This window comes from Lithobates pipiens, unplaced genomic scaffold (genome assembly GCF_037356315.1).
Source record: "Lithobates pipiens isolate NorthernLeopardFrog02 unplaced genomic scaffold, aLitPip1_a1.2 Scaffold_22, whole genome shotgun sequence".
NCBI lineage: Eukaryota > Metazoa > Chordata > Amphibia > Anura > Ranidae > Lithobates > Lithobates pipiens.
This window is the reverse complement of record NW_027507784.1, coordinates 178,613,614-178,638,199: the sequence shown is the minus strand read 5'-3', so window position 1 is coordinate 178,638,199 and position 24,586 is coordinate 178,613,614. Positions and strand designations below refer to the sequence as shown.

The window sequence follows — 24,586 nt, the reverse complement described above, 5'->3', positions numbered from 1 at the left end:
CCCTTTGTTATGAAGCCCATAAAAAGCTCTGGTGCAACCAATTACCTTCAGAAGTCACATAATTAGTGAAATGATGTCCACCTGTGTGCAATCTAAGTGTCACATGATCTGTCATTACATATACACACCTTTTTGAAAGGCCCCAGAGGCTGCAACACCTAAGCAAGAGGCACCACTAACCACACACTGAAGACCAAGGAACTCTCCAAACAAGTAAGGGACAATGCTGTTGAGAAGTACAAGTCAGGGTTAGGTTATAAAAGAAAATATCCAAATCTTTGATGATCCCTAGGAGCACCGTCAAAACTATCATAACCAAATGGAAAGAACATGGCACAACAGCAAACCTGCCAAGTGACGGCCGCACACCAAAACTCACGGATAGGGCAAGGAGGGCATTAATCAGAGAGGCAGCACAGAGATCTAAGGTAACTCTGGAGGAGCAGCAGAGTTCCACAGCAGAGACTGGAGTATCTGTACATAAGACGACAATAAGCCGTATGCTCCATAGAGTTGGGCTTTATGGCAGAGTGGCCAGAAGAAAGCCATTACTTTCAGCAAAAACACAAAATGGCACATTTTGAGTTTGCGAAAAGGCATGTGGGAGACTCCCAAAATGTATGGAGGAAGGTGCTCTGGTCTGATGAGACTAAAAGTGAACTTTTTGGCCATGAAAGAAAACGCTATGTCTGGCGCAAACCCAACACATCACATCACCCAAAGAACACCATGAAACATAGTGGTGGCAGTGGCAGCATCATACTGTGGGGATGTTTTTTAGCAGTCGGGACTGGAAAACTGATCAGAGTTGAGGGAAAGATGGATGGTGCTAAATACAGGGATATTCCTGAGCAAAACCTGTACCACTATGTGTGTTATTTGAGGCTAGGATGGTTAGGAATGAGCAAAAATCCCAGTAGTAAGATGTGGCAAGCTCAAAGAAACTTATTCAAAGCAACTTGGAGCTGTGATAGGTGTGAAAAGGTGGCTCTACAAAGTATTGACATTAGGAGGGTGAATAGTTATGCACATTGAATTTTTCTGTTATTTTGTCCTATTTGTTGTTTGCTTCCCAATAAAAAAAAAAAAATCTTCAGTTGTGGGCATATTCTGTAAATTAAATGATGCAAATCCTCAAACAATCCATGTTAATTCCAGGTTGTGAGGCAACAAAACTGTCAAGAGAGGTGAATACTTTTGCAAGGCACTGTATCCCATTCTGTTCAGTACAATAGTATAGCTGTAAATAATTTTTTTCACAATACAATAAATATCCCTAAGTGTACCTCCATTTTGTCTGTATGCTATGAAGACAGTGACCATCAAAATATTCATCATGCAGTCTTACTCATTCATATTTTTTTTCTTTATTATTATTACAAAATTAACCAAACAAAAAAATACGTTTTGCAGTCGAGACTAGTAACACTGTGCTTTTAAAAAGTTGTGTTTAAAATCAAAATCATTGTTTACGGTCTGGTTATAATGAACTAGTTTAATAACCTTTGGATGTTTAAGGTTTATGTTGAAAAAACAGTACATTTACATGGTCCCAAAGTTTCCTTTCTGCATTTTCATGCAAGGTATTTGTGTGTAATGGTTGGTAAGAAGAAATGAATACAGCAAGCTTATATGTCTTCTCAGCTTAATGAAAAGGCGATGACAGTCTCTCTCATTACAAAGGGAGAATGAAATTGCTCTGACTTTCTTGATATTAGCAAAGCAACATATTCCAGAGCACCATAGTGATCTTCTACCATTGCTGGAAGTTTTCCATTAATGGTTTGTTCATTTTCATTGAAATCCTATATGTTGATTGGGGACATTGGAGACATTCAACTGCATATTCATGAACACCCACAGCGATCTACTACCATTGCTGGGATTTTTCCATAAATGATTTCTTCATTTTCATTGAAATATAACATATTGATTGGAGACATTTTAGTTGGGGTGCAACAAGGGCCTGCAGAACCTCTGGGGTTTGCTTGCTGAACAAGATGTGTATGGGGGTATTTCTGCAAGAATACAATTCCACATTCACCAGAGCAGTAGTTAGCTTTGTATCTTTTTGGTGCAATAATCCAGTCCCAACCAAAAGCTTCAAAATCAACTGTAAGTGGATAACGACAGCACCGAGATTCTGTTGAACGTTCATCACAATCTAGGCCAAAATCTCTACGGGATCTTTTTGGAGTATCCATCACTTTAACCTCTATGAAGGGATTCTGATGGTAGAAAGAAACAAAAAAAAAATCTGATGTATAAATTTCTACATATTAATGCAAATAAACACATATAATTTATGAGTAATTTAATAATTAACACCTGCATCAATACCACTGTTAAATTCCCTTTATCAATGATAAATGAATATACTTAAAATGATTTTCTTTCTAACCCTCTACATACTCTTCTGGTGACTTACAATAAAAGGCAACTTGTTGTTGCAGCTATTCTAACAGGGTACACACAAAACATTTTGCCAAATTGGTAGGTTGGGGTGCAAAGTTAAAATGTATTTTTCTTTTTCCAAAAGAAAAAAAAATAATATTCAGTACATCTCTGTAATATATGTACAGTACATCTTCCCATGTTTTCTCTATTTAAAATGCTACAATACAGAAAATTACCTGTTCATTCAATTAGTTGATGACTGGTTATTGTGGTTTGAGGTGCAATCAGAGTGATGTAACCCATGGCTTAGCATCAAACTAACAAAAGTATACAGTGGAACCCAGTAGTGTATTTAGGTTTTGTGCTGCCCTAGGCCTGACTAAACTCGTGCACTCCCTAATTTAAATATGACTCACCCCTTCCTGTCAAGGTCAAGCCCCTTGCTGTTTAAGACCTGCCCTGAAATTTTTGAGTGGGGACACTAGTTCTGAGGGCCTGGGGGTGGGCAATGGATTCCCTTAATTTGCATTGATTTCCTCTCACTTCCTGTTTGGCTATGGGGCAGGAACTGAAGACAAATCTCTGCAATGGGACAGGGATGGTAAAAAAAATAAACTGACAGGGGGGAAACGTTTTGCTTATAGTTCTACTTTAACCACTTTCAGACCGGACCATTTTGCTGGTAAATGACCAGAGGTCTTTTTACACTTTGGCACTGCGCTGCTTTAACTGGTAATTGCGCGGTCATGCAATGTTGTACCCAAACAAAATTTGCGTCCTTTTCTTCCCACAAATAGAGCTTTCTTTTGATGGTATTTGATTGCCTCTGCGATTTTTATTTTTTGCGATATAAACGTAAAAAGACCGCAAATTTTGAAAAAAAATGATATTTTCTACTTTTTGTTATTAGAAAAATCCAATAAACTCAATTTTAGTCATACATTTAGGCCAAAATGTATTCAGCCACATGTCTTTGGTAAAAAAAAAGTCAATAATTGTATATTTATTGGTTTGCGCAAAAGTTGTCACATCTACAAACTAAGGTACGTTTTCTGGAATTTACGCAGCTTTTAGTTTACGACTGCCTATCTCATTTCTTGAGGTGCTAAAATGGCAGGGCAGTACAAAACCCCCCCAAATGACCCCATTTTGGAAAGTAGACCCCCTAAGGAAATTGATAAGAGGCATGTTGAGCCCATTGAATATTTTATTTTTTTGCCTCAAGCGATTGAATAATGACAAAAAAAAAATTTTTTTTTTTTTTTTACACAAAGTTGTCACTAAATGATATATTGCTCACACATGCTATGGGCGTATGTGAAATGACACCCCAAAATAAATTCTGCTGCTTCTCCTGAGTACGGGGATACCACATATGTGGGACTTTTTGGGAGCCTAGCCGCGTACGGGGCCCCGAAAACCAAGCACCGCCTTCAGGCTTTCTAAGGGCGTAAATTTTTGAGTTCACTTCTCACTACCTATTACAGTTTTGAAGGCCATAAAATGCCAAGATGGCACAAAACCCCCACAAATGACCCCATTTTAGAAAGTAGACACCCCAAGCTATTTGCTGAGAGGCATGTTGAGTTCATGGAATATTTTATATTTTGCCACAAGTTGCGGGAAAATTACAAACTTTTTTTTTTTTTTTTTTTTTTCACAAAGTTGTCACTAAATGATATATTGCTCACACATGCCATGGGCATATGTGAAATGACACCCCAAAATAAATTCTGCTGCTTCTCCTGAGTACGGGGATACCACATATGTGGGACTTTTTGGGAGCCTAGCCGCGTACGGGGCCCCGAAAACCAAGCACCGCCTTCAGGCTTTCTAAGGGCGTAAATATTTGACTTCACTCCTCACTACCTATTACAGTTTTGAAGGCCATAAAATGCCAAGATGGCACAAAACCCCCACAAATGACCCCATTTTAGAAAGTAGACACCCCAAGCTATTTGCTGAGAGGCATGTTGAGTCCATGGAATATTTTATATTTTGCCACAAGTTGCGGGAAAATTACAAACTTTTTTTTTTTTTTTTTTTTTTTCACAAAGTTGTCACTAAATGATATATTGCTCACGCATGCCATGGGCATATGTGAAATGACACCCCAAAATAAATTCTGCTGCTTCTCCTGAGTACGGGGATACCACATATGTGGGACTTTTTGGGAGCCTAGCCGCGTACGGGGCCCCGAAAACCAAGCACCGCCTTCAGGCTTTCTAAGGGCGTTACAGTTTTGAAGGCCATAAAATGCCAAGATGGCACAAACCCCCCCCAAATGACCCCATTTTGGAAAGTAGACACCCCTAAATTTAGGGGTACACTAGTGAGACTAGGTAATAAATGGCGGGTGCCCTGAAACTATAAAAAAATAACTAACCAACCAGCGTCACCTGTAACAGTTATATGGTGATCACTGGTGAAAGGGTTAACTAGGGGGCAATCAGGGGGCTTTATGCGGTAGTATATGGGGGTCCCTGGCGCTATAAAAAGCTGCGGCGAACCTAAATACCTACTTGCCTAACTAGCGTCACCTGTGACACTAATACAGCGATCAGAAAAACGATCGCTTATTAGGCTGGGTTCACACTGGAGCGATGCGGGAACGCCACGAATGCGCGGCGGGTTCCCGCATCGCATGCCTCCCGGCGGCAGTTCACACTGCCCTATGCGAACTGCTGGGAGTGTCAGTGAAATGTTACTGACACCCCCAGATCAGTTCGCATATCGCAGTGCGATCTGCAAACTCGGATCGCATGGTGTGAACACCCATGTGATCCGATTCTGCTGCGGGCCAAAAAAAGGGTCCCGTGCGAATTTGCGGCGGGTGCGGCGGGTGTGGCGGGTGCGGCGAATGGCTGAACTCGAATCGCACAGAGATCGGATGTGATTTGCACTGCAGTGCGAATCACATCCGTTCTCAAACCGCTGCAATCTGAACCCAGCCTTAGTGACACTGGCGACGGGGGGTGATCACGGGGTTAAACCTTTATTGGGGGGGTTAGGGGGGTACCTTAGAACTAAAGGGGGCTAACCCTAACTGCCCTAACAGTTATTAGTCACAAATGACACCCGCCGGGTGATCAGGGGGTTAAACCTTTATTAGGTAATAAATGGCGGGTGCCCTGAAACTATAAAAAAATAACTAACCAACCAGCGTCACCTGTAACAGTTATATGGTGATCACTGGTGAAAGGGTTAACTAGGGGGCAATCAGGGGGCTTTATGCGGTAGTATATGGGGGTCCCTGGCGCTATAAAAAGCTGCGGCGAACCTAAATACCTACCTGCCTAACTAGCGTCACCTGGGACACTAATACGGCGATCAGAAAAATGATCGCTTATTAGGCTGGGTTCACACTGGAGCGATGCGGAAACGCCGCGAATCCGCGGCGGGTTCCCGCATCGCATGCCTCCCGGCGGCAGTTCACACTGCCCTATGCGAACTGCTGGGAGTGTCAGTGAAATGTTACTGACACCCCCAGATCAGTTCGCATATCGCAGTGCGATCTGCAAACTCGGATCGCATGGTGTGAACACCCATGCGATCCGATTCTGCTGCGGGCCAAAAAAAGGGTCCCGTGCGAATTTGCGGCGGGTGCGGCGGGTGTGGCGGGTGCGGCGGGTGCGGCGAATGGCTGAACTCGAATCGCACAGAGATCGGATGTGATTTGCACTGCAGTGCGGTGCGAATCACATTCGTTCTCATAAACCGCTGCAATGTGAACCCAGCCTTAGTGACACTGGCGACGGGGGGTGATCACGGGGTTAAACCTTTATTGGGGGGGTTAGGGGGGTACATTAGAACTAAAGGGGGCTAACTCTAACTGCCCTAACAGTTATTACAGTCACAAATGACACCAATGCAAAAAAAAAAAAAAAAAAAAAAAAAATGACATTGGTGTCACTGTGACTGGGGGGCAGGGGTAATTGGGGGGGTGATCGGGGGGTAAAGGGGGGGTGTGAGTGTGCCTGGCATGTTCTACTGTGTGTGGGATGTGTTGGTGCAACTCACTGATCCGCTCTCCTCCGTGTCGGAACGAAAAATACCGACACGGAGGAGAGAATACATCACTTCCTCTCCTGTGTTTACATTACAGGAGAGGAAGTGATGTCACCGGGGATTTCTATTCGTCGGGAGCGATCGCGAGGGGGTGGCCATGAATGAATGGCCGTCCCCTCGTCCGGGATCGCTCCCGAACGAAAACCGACCGCCGCAGGCACCGGGCGGGGGCCCGATCGGGCCCCCGACCCGCGGGAGGCAAATCACGTACATGTACGTGCTTATGCCTGCCCGTGCCATTCTGCCGACGTACATCGGCGTTAGGCGGTCGGCAAGTGGTTAAGCACACATTTCTGATAATTTTATGGAGAGGATTAAGAAGATATAACCATGCCAATGGTGCAGCAGAAAACATATAGCACAGTGAGGAAGGTTTGTGGTACAGGATGATAGGACAGTCAAAATTAGAAGTTGTAGAATACAGATCCCCCATAAGACTGGTGTTACACTAATGCCGCGTACACACGACCAGACTTTTTCGATGGACTTGGTCTGGCGGACTGGAATCCGTCAAACAATTTGATGGTGTGTGGGCTCTAGCGGACTTTTTCTTCCCAAAAGTCCAGCGAACCTAGAAATAAAACTTGCCTCAAATCTTTCCGACTGACTCGAGTCCGGTCGAAAAATCTGGTCATCTGTGTGCTAGTCCGAAGGACTAAAACCAACGCTAGGGCAGCTATTGGCTACTGGCTATGAACTTCCTTATTCTACCTCATCACATTCAAATCCATCTGACTTTTGGAGTGATCGTGTGTGGCCAAGTCCGTTCGTTTTTTTAAAGTCTGGCGGACCACAGCTGCCAAGTCCATTGAAAAGTCCGGTCGTGTGTACGTGGCATTACAGTGCAAGCCGGCGGGGACTCTTTCCGTGCTGCCCCACTGCAAAGTGCTGCCCTAGGCCTGGGCCTCGTCAGCCTAGGCCAGGATACAGCGTTGGTGGAACCTCAGATTCTGAGTAACACGGTTTCTGAGCGTTTCGCAATATGAGCTATTTTTTTTTTAAATCCTGACTCGTGTTGTCTTGCAAGACAAGCTTGATTCAAGCCTCTGGGGTGTGCAGTACCGCATTTGGCCAGAGGTGTGGAGGTGCCGGTGATGCTCGGAGACCACTCGTTCCACAGCCACTGCTTGACTTTGCAGGAATGAGACATTCGGAAATACTTGAAGACCACTTGGAGACACCTGCAAAGACAAGCAGTGGCTGTGGAACTGATTATCATTATTCCTATTATTTCCTATGGGGAAACTTGTTTTGATATACGAGTGCTTTCGATTACAAGCATTCTTCTGGAACTAATTATGCTCGTAATCCAAGGTATAACTGTAGTTGCTAATATTGCTTACATGGGCCAATTACATCAACTAGACCTATTTGCAGTGATCATCAATTGTTTTATTGATCAACTGCAGATAGTTCTTAAAGAAGATTCAGTAGGGTGTAGCTTTGCATAGAAACCAATCAGCTTCAATTTTTTTTTTTGTCAAAGCTTAACTGTGAGCTGAAGATAGAAACTGATTGCCTACCAATGCACAGCTGCACCAGATTTTGCATCCCCTAGTTTTAGCAAATCAACTCAGTATGTCACCCTCTTATTCCAGTACACTAAGATAAAATTAAGGCTGCTTACTTGTGAGAAGGGAAAATGTATTTCCTTGCCGCCCAATCTCAGCAACTTGATGACTGGGGGCACATAGGTAATAGTGATCCCATAGCTTGTCTAATCACTATTTCTGACCCTGCTTTACCTGCAATCTCCAATCTTAGAGATGGATTTGCCTGCTCTCTCAGCCTCCTCCCTCCCCCTATGGTCCTTCTGAGAAGAGTCTGGGGTGCCTTAAAAACCTCCCTGAAACTGACTGGCTTTTTCTGATTTACCACTTTGGGTCATAACCCATTATACCCTGAGCTGGCTAAACAAGAGGGCTTCCATTAATGGAGGCATAGGGAATTATTTTATATAGGTCAGGCATTCTCTGGCATATAATCTTATGATCAGAAACGGTCAGAATTTTTGCTATCTCACAAGCAATTTTACCAATACCTGCAGCTCTGGAATGTGATCCAAGCCAACACCGCATTAGAGTACTCCATCAGTCAGACACACCACTAATTACTGACGTGGTCTCTGCAGCAGAGAAGAGTTATCCCGACAGTTAAACAATGGATAGAATATAGAAATTTGAAAGGTATATTTGGGATTTTTAAGGTTCACAATTATAACAAATCATTCATAAAAAAGTAGAAATTTACTAGAACAATGTTAAAAACAGACATTCAAAAGGATAAGTATTGATATTAAAGTACTAATGCAGGTGCAGACTGATTTCATCTCTTTCCCCAACTCATGAATATTTTCAAATTTGTAAATTTTTGTTATATGCTTTTGATGTTTTGTGACTGTTCATTGTTCTATTTTTCTAAAACAAAATATTTGTATTCTTAGTGCTTACTGTGCCTAATATCCATAAATTCTGAAGGAGCCAATTTCCAAGGCGAAACATGTAGAGATGAAATCAGTCTGCACCTGTATTAGTATGGTGATATCAATACTTACCCTTTTGAATGTCTGCTTTTAACATTGTTCTAATAAATTTCAGCTTTTTTATACATGATTTTGTTATAATTGTGCACGCTAAAAATTCCAAATATACCTTTAAAATTTCTATTTATCTATTAAGGGATGTAGTGCAGCATTTATATTAGTTGATAAGCAAAATACTTCTTCTCCAATGGATAGACTATGTTAATTCCTTATTATTGAGAGAGCAATTTGCCTACCACCAATGTAATGGATAGGCTGCTGCAGATGTAATCATTGTTGATGAAACCTCATGGAAACTGTTTTGTTACCTGCTGTTTTGTTATTTTATGTCTTGTATTCTGTGCAATGGATGTCTGTCAATCTTACCCTGTAGTTCAGAGTTATGCCGCGTACACAATGAGCGGAATGTCCGACAGAAAAAGTCAGATGGGAGCTTTACATCGTATATTCTGATCGTGTGTATGGCCCATCAGACTTTTTACATTGAAAATTTTGATGGACCTAGAAATGGAACATGTTCGAAATATTTCCAACGGAACCAATTCCTATCGGGAAAACCGCTTGTCTGTATGCTGTTCCGACGGGCAAAAAACTACACATGCTCTGAAGCAAGTACGAGATGGAACCCATTGGCTACTGCCTATTGAACTTCCTTTTTCTAGTCCCGTCGTATGTGTTGTACGTCACCACGTGTTTGACGGTCGGACTTTGGTGTGATCATGTGTACGCAAGACAGTTTCAGTGGTATTCCATCGGAATCCCGTTGGAAAAACCTTCAGCGTTTATTCCAACGGGAAAACCGGTCATGTGTACAGGGCATAAGAGCTGTTGCAACAGGCTCAAAAGTTACTGACATGTTGGTTATGATCCTTTTTGTTTCTATTTATGCATGAATGTAACTCCTGTATACTCTGCAATATATGATATTTCTCTTTTCTTGCCCGGACCTTCAATATCAATAAAAGAGTTTGGATTTAAAAAAAAAACTTCTAAACCCTTCACCCTTTGTTAGGATAGACCGTATTCAAGTCTAGTTTACATCTGATAATGAGATCTCCCAGCACAGTACAGACAAGGTTAGATATGGTAAAAGAGAACCCCAACTCAAAAAAAGAGAACTACATAGTATTGTTTAGGCTAGAGTTATCAGAAAAGAGCATCTACAATGGCAATCACCATTTTTAAATGTTTTTTTAAAGTGGAACTAAATTCGCTCAATCAACATTGATTATTTTTTAATCTTTATGCTGCTATCATTAGTAAATAGATAGGAAGGTATATTAGATTTAATTGTTTTTTTTTTTTTTTTACATTTTATCATTTACTTCCTGATTTATGGCCCAGGCCAAAATGATGTAATACATCCCAGAAGTCTTCATGGGCATTTTTTTGGAGGAGGAATAGAATGGCTCTCTCAGCAAAGCACACCCTTAATGCTACATGAGGTCAATGCTACATGAATGCTACATGAATCACCTGCCCCCGCTCAAGACGGCCACTGCTAGAAATGCTAGGGGTGGGGGGGGGGGGGGGTTCAAAGCAAATTTCTCAACAAAAGAAACAATGGAGACATGGATGGATACGTGAGCTTGCTTTGGATATTGAAAATGAATAGTGTTTTCAGTTTGTGGTGCTTAGATACAGTTTATTTCCACTTTAAGTTATGCTCTATGTGGATGAGAAGATGCAACAAATATAAAAAAGAGATTATCCCAAAATACATGAAATACGGATTCAGAACCCAAAAGTTCACAAGTTAGCAGTATCTGCAAGGTTTGTAAGCTGTTGAAGTGGACTTCTTAATTGAACTTTGTGTTCTTTAATACAATCCCAATTCCAAAAATGTTAGGATGCTGTGTAAAATCTACATATAAAAACAGAATGTAATGATTTGAAAATCTCATAAACTCATATTTTACTCACAATAGAAAATAGAAAACATATCAACTGAGAAAATGTACTATGTAATAAAAAAAAGGGTCATTTTGAAATTGGTGGCAGCAACATGTCTCAAAAAAGTTAGGACAGGGCCGAGAGTAGCATCCTCACTTCTTTTAATAACACTTCGTATAACTCTGGAAACTGAGGAGATCAGTTGCTGGAGTTTTCGGAGAGGAATGTTGTCCTGTTCTTGCCTCTTACCTAATTGCTCAACAGTCCTGCATTCCTTGCATTCTTTTGTTTCAAGATGCACCAGATATTTTCAGTTGGTGAAAGGTCTGGACTGCGGGCAGACGAGTAAGCACTCAGGCCCTTCTATTATGAAGCTATGCTGTTGTCATAGATGCAGTACAGGCATACCCCACTTTTAAGTACACAATGGGGTTTATTTACTAAAGCTGGAAAGTTCAAAATCAGCCTCCCTTCTGCATAGAAACCAATGAACTTCCAGGTTTTATTACCAAAGCTTAATTGAACAAGCTGGGGTTAGAAGCTCATTGGTTTCTATGCAGAAGGGAGCCTGATTTTGCACTTTCCAGCTTTAGTAAATAAACCCCATTTTGTACTTAAAAGTGGGGTATGCCTGTATGTGGTTTAGCATTGTCCTGCTGAAATATGCAAGACCTACCTTGAAAACGATGTCATCTGGTTGGGAGCATATGCTGGTCTAAAAACCGGGATATATCTTTCAGCATGGTGCCTTTCCAGATGTGCAAGCTGCCCATTTTATATGCACTAATGGACCCCCATGCTATCAGAGAGGCAGGCTTGTGAACTGAATGCTGATAACAAGCCACAAGGTCCCTCTCCTATTCAGTCTGGAGGACGCATCGCCCATGGTTACCAAAATGAAGGACAATTTTTGATTCATCAGACCACAGAACAGTTTTCCACTTTGCAACAGATCATTTTAAATGAGCTTTGGCCCACAGAAGTTGGCAGTGTTTCTGGATCATGTTCAGATATGGCTTCTTCTTTGCACGATAGAGGTTTAACTTACATTTTTGGATGGCACTGTGAACTGTTGTCACAATCTGGGATTTTTGGAAGTATTCTTGAACCCATGCAGTGATGTCTCTCACAGACTCATTCCTGTTTTTAATACAGTGCCATCTGAGGACGCAAAGATTATGGGCATCCAATATTACATCTCAGCCTTGTTCCTTGCGCACATATATTTCTCCAGATTCTGAGAATCTTTTGATGATATTATGCACCGTAGATGATGATATATTTAAAGTCTTTGTAAGTTTATGTTGAGAAACATTATTCTAAAATTGCTCAACAATTTTTAGATGCTGATTTTCACAGTTTGGTGAACTTCTGCCTGTATTTACTTCTGAGATACTGTGACTTTTATACCCAGTCATATTACTGACCTGTTGCCAATAAACCTAATTAGTTGCAAAATATTCCTCCAGCTCTTCCTTGTTAGCACCATTTTGTTGCCCTGTCCCAATTTTTTGGGGAAGTGTTGCTATAAATTTCAAAATTACTTTTTTTTTTTTTGAATGGTGATTTTTCTCAGTTTAAACATGATTCGTTGTGTTATGACATTTCCAAATCATTGCATTATTTTTTATGTAGATTCTCCACAGCATCCCAGCTTTTTTGGAGTTATGGAGTATATACAGTAGATGGACTTTTTGTTCATTTAACATAATTTTGTAGGTTGGTGGGTGTGGGTGCCAGAATCAGGATGGCATATTCAATTTGCAACAAAGTTAGGTATAGAATGAATAGACTAAATAGATCCACACAGAAGGCTATAACCAGAATTAAAAACAAAATACATAAGTAAGGAACAAGGATCAAATATACTGTGCAAAATCTGGATACAAGGAACAGGAAAGGGAAGCAAAATCAGAAATGAATATGCAGAATCAACACTTGAAGTTTATAACTTGAGCAACAGACACTATACATATGTAAGGTATAAACATCCTATATAGATGAATAATCTGTGAGTAGGCCAAGCAAAGACAGGCAGAGTACAGTGTGAAGGTTGCAACCAGTGCAAGAAACAGCATACCAGGTTAAGGTACCCAAGTGCAGATAGACAGCTATGGTACATAGGTTCAAATAGGCCTGGATACACTGTGCATAAAAAAGAAATAGGAAGAAAAAAAAGAAATGAGATCTGAAGGGTTTTCATAATGAGATCTGAAGGGTATACCATCGCTGAATGCAGGGAGGGTTTACTTACCTTCTCCCCTGGATCCAGCGATGTCCCCTCGCTGTACGAGAGAGCCGCGCTCTGCTTGATTCATCACAGAGCCGATCTCCGTTCCCTGCAAGCGTTGTGACGCACGGGGACGGAGAACGGCGCCAAATGCAAAAAGTGAAACACACACTATACATACAGTATAATGTAATCTTACAGATTACATTGCTGTATGTAATAATTTCACATCCCCTTTGTCTCTAGTGTTCTACCCAGTGTCCTGCATGAAGTTTTATAATATAAAAACTATTGTTTATGCCTGGAAACTGGAGATTGTCCATAGCAACCGAAACTGTCCCTTTACATCAAAAATGGTTTTAGACCAGCTAGAAAACAGCGATAATAAATTAGAATCACTCACAGAATTGAGGGATAGCGATTTGTGGGGAGATCCGTCATCAAATACTGAAAAGTAATGACAGTGACAATTCTGCAACTGAGCAAATTTCAGTGTTTTTGATTTGATTACATTGTTGAATAATTTTTATTCTTGTTATATTATTATTTGGTATAATTATTTATAGTTATTTATTATATTATAATTTATGATTTCATTTTTCAAACTTTATCATACCCAGGATGTCTGCTAGACTCTTGTTTGGACAGATTTAAGTGAGTTATTCCTAAGAATTACAGGACTACAATATTAAACACCAAATTTTCATGCAAAATAATTGTACCACTTTCAGCACCTACAATCTGAAATAATCATACCGCTAGGGAGGTTAATGCATTCTATGCATCAAGATAAAAAAAAAACTTCTGTGTGTAGCAGCACCCCCAGCACCCCCTAATTACTAACCTGAGCCCCTTCTCTCTGCAGCGATGTCCACGAGTGTCTTAGCTGTCCCAGACACTCCTCCTGATTGACAGAGCAGCAGCGTCATTGGCTCCCATGGCTGTCAATCAAAATCAGTCAGCCAATCAGGGGAGAGAGGGGATAGCACTGGGTCGGGGCTCCGTGTCTGAATGGATAAACAGAGCTCTCACTCAGCTCGAGTACCCCCTGTAGCAAGCTACTGGCTGAGGGGGCACTCGCCAGAGGAAGGGGCCAGGAGAGCAGAAAAGGGACCTGAGAAGAGGAGGATTGGGGCTGCTTTGTGCAAAACCAACTGCACAGAGGAAGTAAGTATAACATGTATGTTATTTTAAAAGAATAAAAAGGAGCATTTACAATCACTTTAAATCTGTAAATAGAAGAGATTTTAATCACCCTTTTAGCTAAGCTCTATTCACTTTTTTACTCAGCAATTTTATATATAGATGACCTACCAGCCCGTCTTCATTTGAACCACGATGGCCTAATGGGATGTCTCTACCCATTTCATCAGAAGCTTTTATTTCTATACCAATACTGGATTCAGGTTGTTTAAGCCAGTTTTGCAGTGCAGCTTTCACATCAAGGCTTTTCCAGACACCAGGTCCCGGGGTCATCTCAAGCTTTAGCGGTCGGATTCCAGTAGATCTTGTACCATCATTTGATGATCTGGGAAGTCTGAATGTCTGCACAAAAACTGTGGTATGTCTTTGGACTGGCTTCAAATAAATCCAAAGCTGAGCTTTTGCTATTTTATTGTACTGCATTATAGAGCTGAATTTGAAGTAACAACATTTTGTTTTCTCTGTAGTTGAAAAATCATCTGTAAAAAACAAAAACAGTAAAATATATTTACTGAGTCACATTGCACAAAATATTTAAAGTTTTAGTCATTTGCAAATTTAGTTAGAGGTGAGGAGTTTGAGAGTGGTTAGCATGCAGTAGTAGGGTTGTATAGGAGATCTTTTACTTTATGTAAACCCTAACTGAATGATATTTAGTTTGTGCCATAAACAAACTACTAATAAAATGACTTTTTTCATCCTTTGTTGCATCTCAGTACTGCTGATCTCCTGTAGCCTCTTTGTAGCTATGATCTTTTTTCATGTATGCACACGAGCAGTTTCACATAGAGATGAGCTCAAGCATGTTTGGACACAAGTCTGGACCTGCCTGAGGTTCCCTGCCAGGAAGCTAACAGCCAATCATAGGTGGCAAAGGCATTCAGCTACCCTGCAGCCTCACGTCTACAAGGGTGCAGGACAAGAAATGTCTCTGCCACCTATGATTGGCTGTCGGTTTTGACAGCTTCCCAGTGGGATAGCTCGGGCGGGTTTGGACTTGTGCACAATGTGTGTTGTGTATGGCCACTTGTATCTCTATAATTAGAGTAATTGAGCACATTTGGGAGATAAGAATTAAGTGCCGTCATCCTATAACAGGAAGTTCCTGAACAAGGACCTTCATGGCAGGAATAAATATATTATTTTATGAAAAAGCGCCAGATTTACAAACTTTGAAAATCACTTTTGAAACAACATGCATGTGGTAGAGCTTGTTAGTGACTGGGTTTCCATCTACTTTTAGTTGTTACTAAAAGATAAGTGCACATGTAGGATGGCTGCACATAAACATACAGGGATCACTTGAGTCCTCTGGAGTTATATGAAACAAATTAGTCAACCTACTGGTGGGATCAAAGCTGAAATACTTGGTTTGGTGGGGTGATATTTCAAATATTTATACATACAGAACCATAGGAACCCTATTGGTTGAAACAAAGCAGACTTTATCGACACAACATGAGTTAGCTGAATATTAAAAAAATAATTATTTTATTTCTGCACCATTTATACTATGCACAATTAAAACAAGTAGCAACTTCCTTTGTACATAGACTTTCCAGAATGGAGTAACTGTGGACATTATACCTGTTTTTGATGTTTTTTACACTCACAGCAATACAGTGCTATATGTATTGTCCAATAATATCTTATGCTAATTCTATATCTCAACTTCTTAGTTAGGTAGCGTTTTGGTATTAATTATTCTATGTACAAAGGGTGTTGCAACTTGTTTTTAATGTGCAAATTTTAAATGTTGGAGAAATAAAATATATATTTTTTAATATTCAGCTGCCTCATGTTCTGACAATAAAGTCTGCCTTATTTCAACCAATAATTTTCCTATGGTTCTGTATGTATAGATAATTGGATATGGCACAGTGAAGGTCCATTCAATTTATATTTTAATTTTTTTTTTTTTTTTTTATAAAAACATTATTATCATCAAATTATGTTTGGTAAAAGACATAATACATGGAATAATCCAGAACTCACATATACTATTTGGCCCCGTTCTTATTCTTTAGGTGTGTTTGTCCCCACAAATGGATAAACATAAAACATCACTTAATGTTTAAAGCAGGGATATGCAATTAGTGGACCTCCAGCTGTTGCAGTCCCATGAGGCATAGCAAGACTCTGACAGCCACAAGCATGACACCCAGAGACAGGGGCATGATGGGACTTGTAGTTTTGCAACAGCTGGAGGTCCGCTAATTGCATATCCCTGGTTTAAAGGTTATGCATAGAATAGAAAAGGTCTTATTTTTATTGCTGTCTGTGTTCTCATCATGGACATTTATGCTCACTTCTTGTTCCAGAGACATTGTAAGACCTAAACTTTACCAAAGTAAGGAAATTGTCACTTGAACAGGTGTCATACAAACAACGTGGTCAGTGACATGTGCCATTTGTAGTCAACTGCAAATCTCCATGAGCTTCAGGGCTCAATATTATCAGTCCAAAGGAACCTGGGAGTATATTACAGGCACTCAAGAGTTATCCCATTTTTTGTCATTGCTGTTCTAAAATTGCTTTGGGCAAAGTTAGCCTCTAATCAGGTACTGAGGTGGGAACTGTTGTCCAACTGGAAGTTTATATTTCCTGTCAGAAAACCTTCTGTTCTGTTAGAAATGGAGACAGGACAACCAGTGAGTGTGACTGTCCCCTTGGAGGACAAAAACTGGAATAAGAACCCTTCTCCACCTAATCCAAAACTAGAAAAAATGGATGGAGGTCTACCTGAAGTTCTATGTACAGCCAAAACAAGTTTTTCAGATCTGGATAGGTTATGGAAGAGTTAAAAACCCATCATTGTGTTTTTTATTGTCTGTGTGCCATTTCCAGTTCTTCATTTCCTGTACCGAAGTCACAACAGGAAGTGAGAGAAAATCTCTACAAAGTGAGGGGAAGTGAAGTTATCTCTTAGACACTCATCACCAGAATAGGAGTTCCCTCCATTAGATGGTTTACTCTCACCTCTTCTGGTGACATTTCTATAAAGTTGGATTCGCTATCATGTTCTGTCTTTGTGACAATAGTCCCCAGGACAAAAAGAGAGGGTGAATCTCTCCAGTAATATATAGACTTCTATACTAACTTGACAGGATTTTTATAAATTCCCTACGTTATTCAAATATTTTGAAACATCGACCCTATTTATTCTTTTCATAGAGGCTATAGTGAAAAATAAATGTCAGACAAAGCTTACTATTTGTACATGACCTTCAAGTAGACATATACTGTAGGCTCAAATGATAGGCTGAATTTTGTACCATTTAAATGAAAGTTTCAGATGCACAACTGGCTATAGAACAAAAGGTATGAGTAATGTCAATAAGTTAAAACATAAGTTAAAGTGAAAGACAGTCACTTTATATTTTCTGGTATAGCAGTAGTAAACCCTGCTTTGTTATTTTTACCTACAGGTAAGCCTATAATAAGACTTACCTGTAGGTAAAATTAATATCCCTGACGCTGACGTTAGCGGAGCATGCGCTCTGAAGGTCCGATATTCTGTGCCAGAGCTTCTTGCCGGAACCGAAGGCTCCCACATGCATGCGTGGGAGTATCATGATCACGACTCAATCTACTCACAGCACCGCTGCCCGCGAACAAGGAAGAAAGGCCAGGGGAACATGTCAGCAGTGTCAGCAGTGACCGGGCTCCACTGGAAGGTAGGTATTTCATAATGTGATGCATACTAGCCCATTATGCCATTGTCTTGCAGGTTTTTATTTTTTATTTTCAGTGGTTTACTATTGCTTTAAGCATGGTTGTATTTACTTACCCAAGTAAAATATAATTACTGCTCTTCTTGTTCAACAATATTAAATTAAAAATACCTGATACATTACCAAAGAACAGCACTAAGTAAGCTCTTACAATTCATTATTAGTGTTACATTCATTATTAATCCTGTTAGATTAAATTTAGTTTACCAAAATTCGATTTATGTGCAATTTCTTATATGTCTTATTTCTATTTGAATTTTTTGCAGCTTTTGTCCATATAAAACAATCCTTTGTATTTCTTCAAAATGGTTTATGAACCTAGATTTTCTTTGTAGTAACATGAAACTTGTTTTGTTTACTGACAAAAAAAAGTCCATTTAATAAACTTTGGTATTGAATGACTACCAGGCCATAAATAGGAATGCATTGAAATGCATTATTCACTAACTGCATTAAAGGGGGTTATTTTTTTTTACATTAGACAGTTTTCCTGTTGATGCTTGGCCAACCCTTTAACTGCAAATACGTTGCCATTGCTACTGATCACATGGTTGTTAGGGCCAGATGTATTTGGATTCCAATGCTTCCTCTAAATTCCTAAGTGATCCTGACAGCATGTGTGGAGCTTATAGTCCCAGAACGATCTCAATAATTATTTCAGGAATCTGGCTCCTATGGGATTGAGCACATGCTTCTTGAAAATACTCATTATTGGCACATGCAGACTTTTTCTAATGTACAGAGTAGTATCTATGAATCAGTGCAGTGTAACTTTAAGTTCTGTTTCTTTTGTTATATGTAAGACACTCTATGGTTTTATCTATTTAGTTATACTTTGCTGGGTTTTACAAGCGGGAGTAGTTGTAAAGCAAATCTGTGACATGACCAAGTTCACTGTGTAGCTGGGTGAATAGTAAAAATGCAGATATTGGTATGAGTTCTAAAATTCCTGCAGCAATTGCAAAGTAATCATCAAAGAAAAAGCACTGGTTTGGGTACCTTGTATTGAGATATTTGACATTTTTGGAAAATGCTGCATTAGGGTTCATACACACAGATATTTGTAAGTGTTTTTATGTGCCTAGTGTAAATTTCCTAGAGCTTTCCCACACCGGAGAGCAGCATGTGCACATACAGCTTGCCATACAAGTGAAAGCCTGTTAAAAGCCATACTCTTTTAAAGTAAGATGTTTCATTGCATCGTTGTTTACCCATACATGCATGTTAGATGTAAATTCCAAGTGAAAAACTTCTGTCTGCGAGAAACAGGTCAGATATGCATGCACAGGTATATGCTGTTGCAAACAAGCATTGGTGTTTACATGAGTACTGCTGTGTGTAGCCATTTACTTGTATGCCAGGCTGTACATGGCACATGCAGCTCCCCGGGCAAGGGAAAGGTTCAGGAAGTTACGTTAGGCCCATAAATCAACTACAAATATCCATGTGAATGAGCCCTTAAAGATACATGGAGTTAGTATGCTCAGCATTGCTTTTTTTGATGGAATGTGCAGAGCATTTTTCAAATGGCAGGCCCAGTGTATATTTTTTATTAGATCAGAACAGTAATCCATACACTGGAAAGTTGGTATGTTATTTCAAAAATGTAGTGAATTTCTTCATGTCCACATGTATTTTTCTGTTGATATTCAGACTGATTCACTAAAGGAGTTGATACTTTTCACACATTAGATTGTGTGAATATTCACTTCAAATATCCAGTCATATTAAAAGCATATTCCTGTTTACTTATTGCATCTCAAATGGGTATTCAAATTGAACAGGAATTTGCTTTGACTAGATAACTGAAGTGAATGTCAATATTCACATGTCATTGTGTGAAGTTTCTCAACTCCTTTATTTAAACAGCCCAAAAGCATTTTTAGTCTTCATCAAAGAACCTAAGGAGTACCCAGAAAACCATCCAATGACAGTTATAAAGAGAAAATCCTTTTTTGCCATTAGAAAACCCTTGAGGTTGAAAGAGCTATGGTAAATTACTTCTTTAGTAAGCTAATTTTTAGTATGCAATGCCTATTGCATACCAAAGGATAACTCACTTAGTTAACCAGAACCTTGCATAGCCAATTAACCTCTGATTAAATCACTGTATGGCCAAATCCTTTTTTTTTTTTTTACACAAGCAGACACACACATGAGAATGATATTTAGGTTGTAAATGCTATTTAGCTATATGATTTTGTTGGGTAGTTAAACTATTCTTTGACATATTTTTTATGTATAAAATGTAACATATTTATGTAACAATATACATATGTATATTAAAGTACTAAATACCATTTGTCTGTTGCTTCTCAACATTGCACATTTTTTACAATATCTGTTAAATCTATACCACCAGAAAGAAAATATAAGAGAAAAAACCTGGCAAGGAATGAATTCTTACTTGCATCTTTAATTTTACTATTAGTTTTCAAGCATAATCCTTTGAGGGTGATTTACTAAAAAGCTCACTTTTCACTTAGCCACGTGACTTAAGCATCCAATTATGTGCAGAGCAACTTAAAAAGGGGAATTTTCTGTGTACATAAATAAATTATTTAACTAAATATAGTTTTTTATTATAGTGATATTGTACTCATTTAGTAAATCAACCAGCTGCAAAGTTTTTTGTTAACATATTTAAATGTATTCTTTCTCATTTGTGTTTCATATTTTTTTTTTTACAAAAAAACAATGTATATGTAATGAAACAGTGAGGTTGATTTACTAAAACTGGAGAGTGCAAAATCTAGTGCAGCTGTGCCTGTTAGCCAATCAGCTTCAAAATTGTTCAATTGCTTTGACAATAAATCCAGGAAGCTGATGCTGATTTTGTATGCAGAGATGCACCAGATTTTGCACTCTCCAATTTTAGTAAATCAACCCCATGAAGACCAAATACCAGGGCTTACCTAGGCAAGTGTATCATATATTATGTAAATAAATATTTTCAAAGATCAGATTTTCATACAATATATTTTATTTTCTATTTTATGATGATTTTTATGACATTAACTGCAATCGCTTTGAATGCCTTTAAAGTGTATGTCAAGCCAATACTTGCTTTACCATTTGGAAAGAGTTGGGAAAACCATTGTTTTTTAATGTTGGACTCTCCACTTACTGTCACAGAGACAATGGTTTTACCAGATACAGGCATAACCCACTTTTAAGTACACAATGGGGTTTATTTACTAAAGTTGGAAAGTGCAAAATCAGGCTCACTTCTGCATAGAATCCAATGAACTTCTAACCCCAGCTTGTTCAATTAAGTGTTTGTAATAAAGCATGGAAGCTCATTGGTTTCTATGCAGAAGTGAGCCTGATTTTTCACTTTTCAGCTTTAATAAATAAACCCCATTGTGTACTTAAAAGTGGGGTATGCCTGTAATAAGTGAGGGGAAACTCTGAAACAACTACACGGAAAGAAATAAAAATCCTTTTTTAGAAGGATAGGCCCTCAATCAAATTTGTATTGCTGTTGATGTCCTTATTGCAGATTTTGCATCACTTCCTGCCTTGTGAAACCATTGTTACTAGGACAGAAAGCGAGGGGTAATCTCTAGAGCCCTAGACAGCAGTAAAAACCTAAAGGGGTTCTAACTCTTCTTCATTCAATCCAAATGATAAAAAAAGGTTTGGCTGGACTTAATTTTTATTAATGATTTTGAATATGCAATATGTTACTTTAAATTAAAGGCATCATTTTATGGGCAACTGTTTTGAGGTTATGCTATGATGCAGAAGCATAGTTTAAGAAATCCAGTTCAGCAAAGCCTGGTGCTGGACTGCTACTTCTCCATGGATATGAACATATTGCATTAAGTCACTAGTTGCAGAAAAGGGGTTGATTTACTAAAGTAGTGAATGATCACTTCACAAAATGTATAAATATCTAGTTTGAATCCCAAGTTATGTGCACAAACATACAAAAATCAGGATTTTGTTTTTTGTATGGTTGGATGTGTAAAGTAAACACAGCTTTACATTATTCACTAAGCCAAATAAGCATCCCCTATTCTTTTATTAAATTGGATCCACTGCGTAGTTTTCAAAACACATTGCAGTTTAAAATATTCTGCCTTCATTTCTATTTCAGAATTGACACAAGATAATACTAATTTAAATATGTAATTTTTCAGATGTTGGGGATGGTTAATAATTAGGGGGAGGTAGGTTTATCTCTAACATGGGAATCAGAGTAATCAAAGTAAAGGCAAATTACAGCATTAGTTGCTTCTTCTGAAATACTAGGGTGTATTCAGCAAACTTGAGTTCACTTAGCTGGCATGGAAACCTGCAATGTTGAGCACATCATCCCCTGCATTCTCATTAGTATTTTCACATTTACAATCTCAATGCTGATTTAAAACAGAAAAGCAAGATTGTCACATTGCACAAAGGGATTTGCAATGTTAATATAGGCAATCAATGAAATACAGAGAGCATGCACGCACAGCATACAGCATGCTATGAACTATTTAACACAGTTTTGGCCATGCCATTTTTTCTCGAATGAACCATTTACCGGTGCTCTCTATAAATAGCCAGCAACAAAAATATCCAATCCCCCTACTGTCTTGTATTTCAGCTTTTCCCAAGTGATTTTAGGAGATTTCATGTGTGAATTTAAAGCTTGGCCTTCTCCATGTAATACAATACACACAACACAGCCTGGTAGTGTTCAGTTAAAAGAAGGGAGGGAAAAAAAAGCATTTGGCTTGTCCAAAGAATAAAAGATGTGAAAGTGTTCTTGTCAGAGAGACTGGTATTCTCTACTTACGCTCTGTGGACATGGTGATAATAGTTTCAGTGGTGGCATGATAATCATCTTCTTCCATGGATCCCTCACTGCTGTCATCACCCTGAACATCATACTGGTCAATCAGCTCTTCTAACGGAGGAGCTTTGGGTAAAAGATTTTTTATAGCATCCTTGCTGATGTTAGGTGCCTGCTCCAGTCGAAGTTTGCTAAGTATCTGGATCTTTATGGCTTCCAATCTTGAAGATTTGCTGTTCTGTCTCCAAGTACAAGAACTGCACAGGATGTCCTTATCGGTCGCTTGATTGTTGTTGTTCATATTTACAGGAGAAAATATTACCAGAATGCACAGGTAAATAAAACTGCAGACATGTACCTTTACCATGTTCTCATATAATTTTTTTAGTGCCTTTTTTTTTTTAAATAATTGGGTAGCTGCCAAGCTGTGGAAAGCAAACTTTCCTATTACAATTAAGATTTCAGCTTAAAAACAAATCTGCAATGATAAATCATGTGTTACTTAGGTGTTCTTTTATACTCCAACTTGTGTTACGCTTGTGTCATCAGAGTCAGCTATTGGCTACAACATATTCAATGAAACTAACTGGCAGCAGTTAGACCCTCACTGCCAGAAGAAGGGTATGTATTACAGCACAAAGTGGTTTCATCATTCTGAGCACACAACTGAATACATATCCATGGAAATGACTGCATAATCATATTAGGACACTTTTCATAGTGCATGTAAAAACATCCAAATAATGGTCTATGGGCAAAAAAAAATTATGTTTTACTGCAGCAATATACTCAATTATACCCAATAAACAGAGAACATCTATTATATTCTTGTCATTCATATATTTCATGTATATAGTGCCTTGTAAAAGTGCTTTGATAAATGAAGAAAACTAGTTATCATTGTAAGCATTATTTTTTTTCTCTTAAGCATTAATACTTGTTACCATGATCCAAATGCAGAAACAAATACTTTTACGACAACAGAGATGCTTGTCATTCTGACACTGTCACTAAAAAATGCCTGCTGCAAACAAGGACTAAACATTTGTAAAACTCTATTATAATGAAATCTGAACATTCTGACAGGTAACTCCGGTCAGGTAGGATGTGATCATGCTAGACATTGCTGGCTGAGCACTCGGGGGGGGGGGGGGGGGAGAGGGGGACCAGTGTGACCATTCGGGTCTGGAAATGGTGTTTAATTTTATTCTTTTTACCTAAAATAGTGGGAGGTGTGTGCCAGCTGCTCCTTCCTGCTCTTTTCTCCTGACTACATAGTCATAAACATGCATGCAGGGGCAGCCTATCTGGGCATGTCTATACTCAACTTATGGCCCAGTTTCTTAAGTAAAACACTACAAAGAAAAAAGTTGTTGTGCACATTGGAGTAACCTATATAAGCCAATCCGAATTCATCTTGTATTGACCTGGTTTCAGTAATGTGAAATCTGGTTGCTAATGGTTACCACACTTAATACATCAATATTGTTCTTCTCTGTACTTTTATACTGAATAAACACATATGTATAGTTAAAGTAAAAATAAAGGCAAAACGTTTTAGGGGGATAAAACGGTGAGGGGTTAGAACCACTGCCATGTTTTATTGTTATTTGTGTCCCTGTTAGGGAGATTCAATCTCTGCAATTGAAGGGATGAAAGAGAAAATAAATCCAAATTTTTAAGTTGTCACTAGAACAGGAATAGAGGGAAAATTGTACCTATCTAGCTTTGCCTCT

General features: G+C 39.0%; 1 protein-coding gene across 1 annotated transcript; it reads right to left on the bottom strand.

Moving 5' to 3' along the window:
- Window positions 1-1,355: 1,355 nt before the first annotated feature.
- On the bottom strand, window positions 1,356-23,357 carry MSTN (myostatin). Its single transcript, XM_077448679.1, has 3 exons — window positions 22,854-23,357; window positions 14,445-14,812; window positions 1,356-2,228 (listed from the first exon to the last, which is right to left on the bottom strand). Exons 1-3 carry the CDS (start codon window positions 23,215-23,217, stop codon window positions 1,848-1,850), a joined length of 1,113 nt encoding a protein of 370 aa, XP_077304805.1. The 5' UTR covers window positions 23,218-23,357; the 3' UTR covers window positions 1,356-1,847.
- Window positions 23,358-24,586: the final 1,229 nt, after the last annotated feature.

Excerpts from the sequence above, each read along its gene's own strand:
- MSTN (XM_077448679.1), bottom strand. The coding sequence starts at position 23,217 with ATGGTAAAGGTACATGTCTGCAGTTTTATTTACCTGTGCATTCTGGTA. Across the intron at positions 14,813-22,853 it reads TATCACCATGTCCACAGAGC|ATGATTTTTCAACTACAGAG; the intron begins GTAAGTAGAGAA and ends TGTTTTTTACAG. Across the intron at positions 2,229-14,444 it reads GTTCAAATGAAGACGGGCTG|AATCCCTTCATAGAGGTTAA; the intron begins GTAGGTCATCTA and ends TTCTACCATCAG.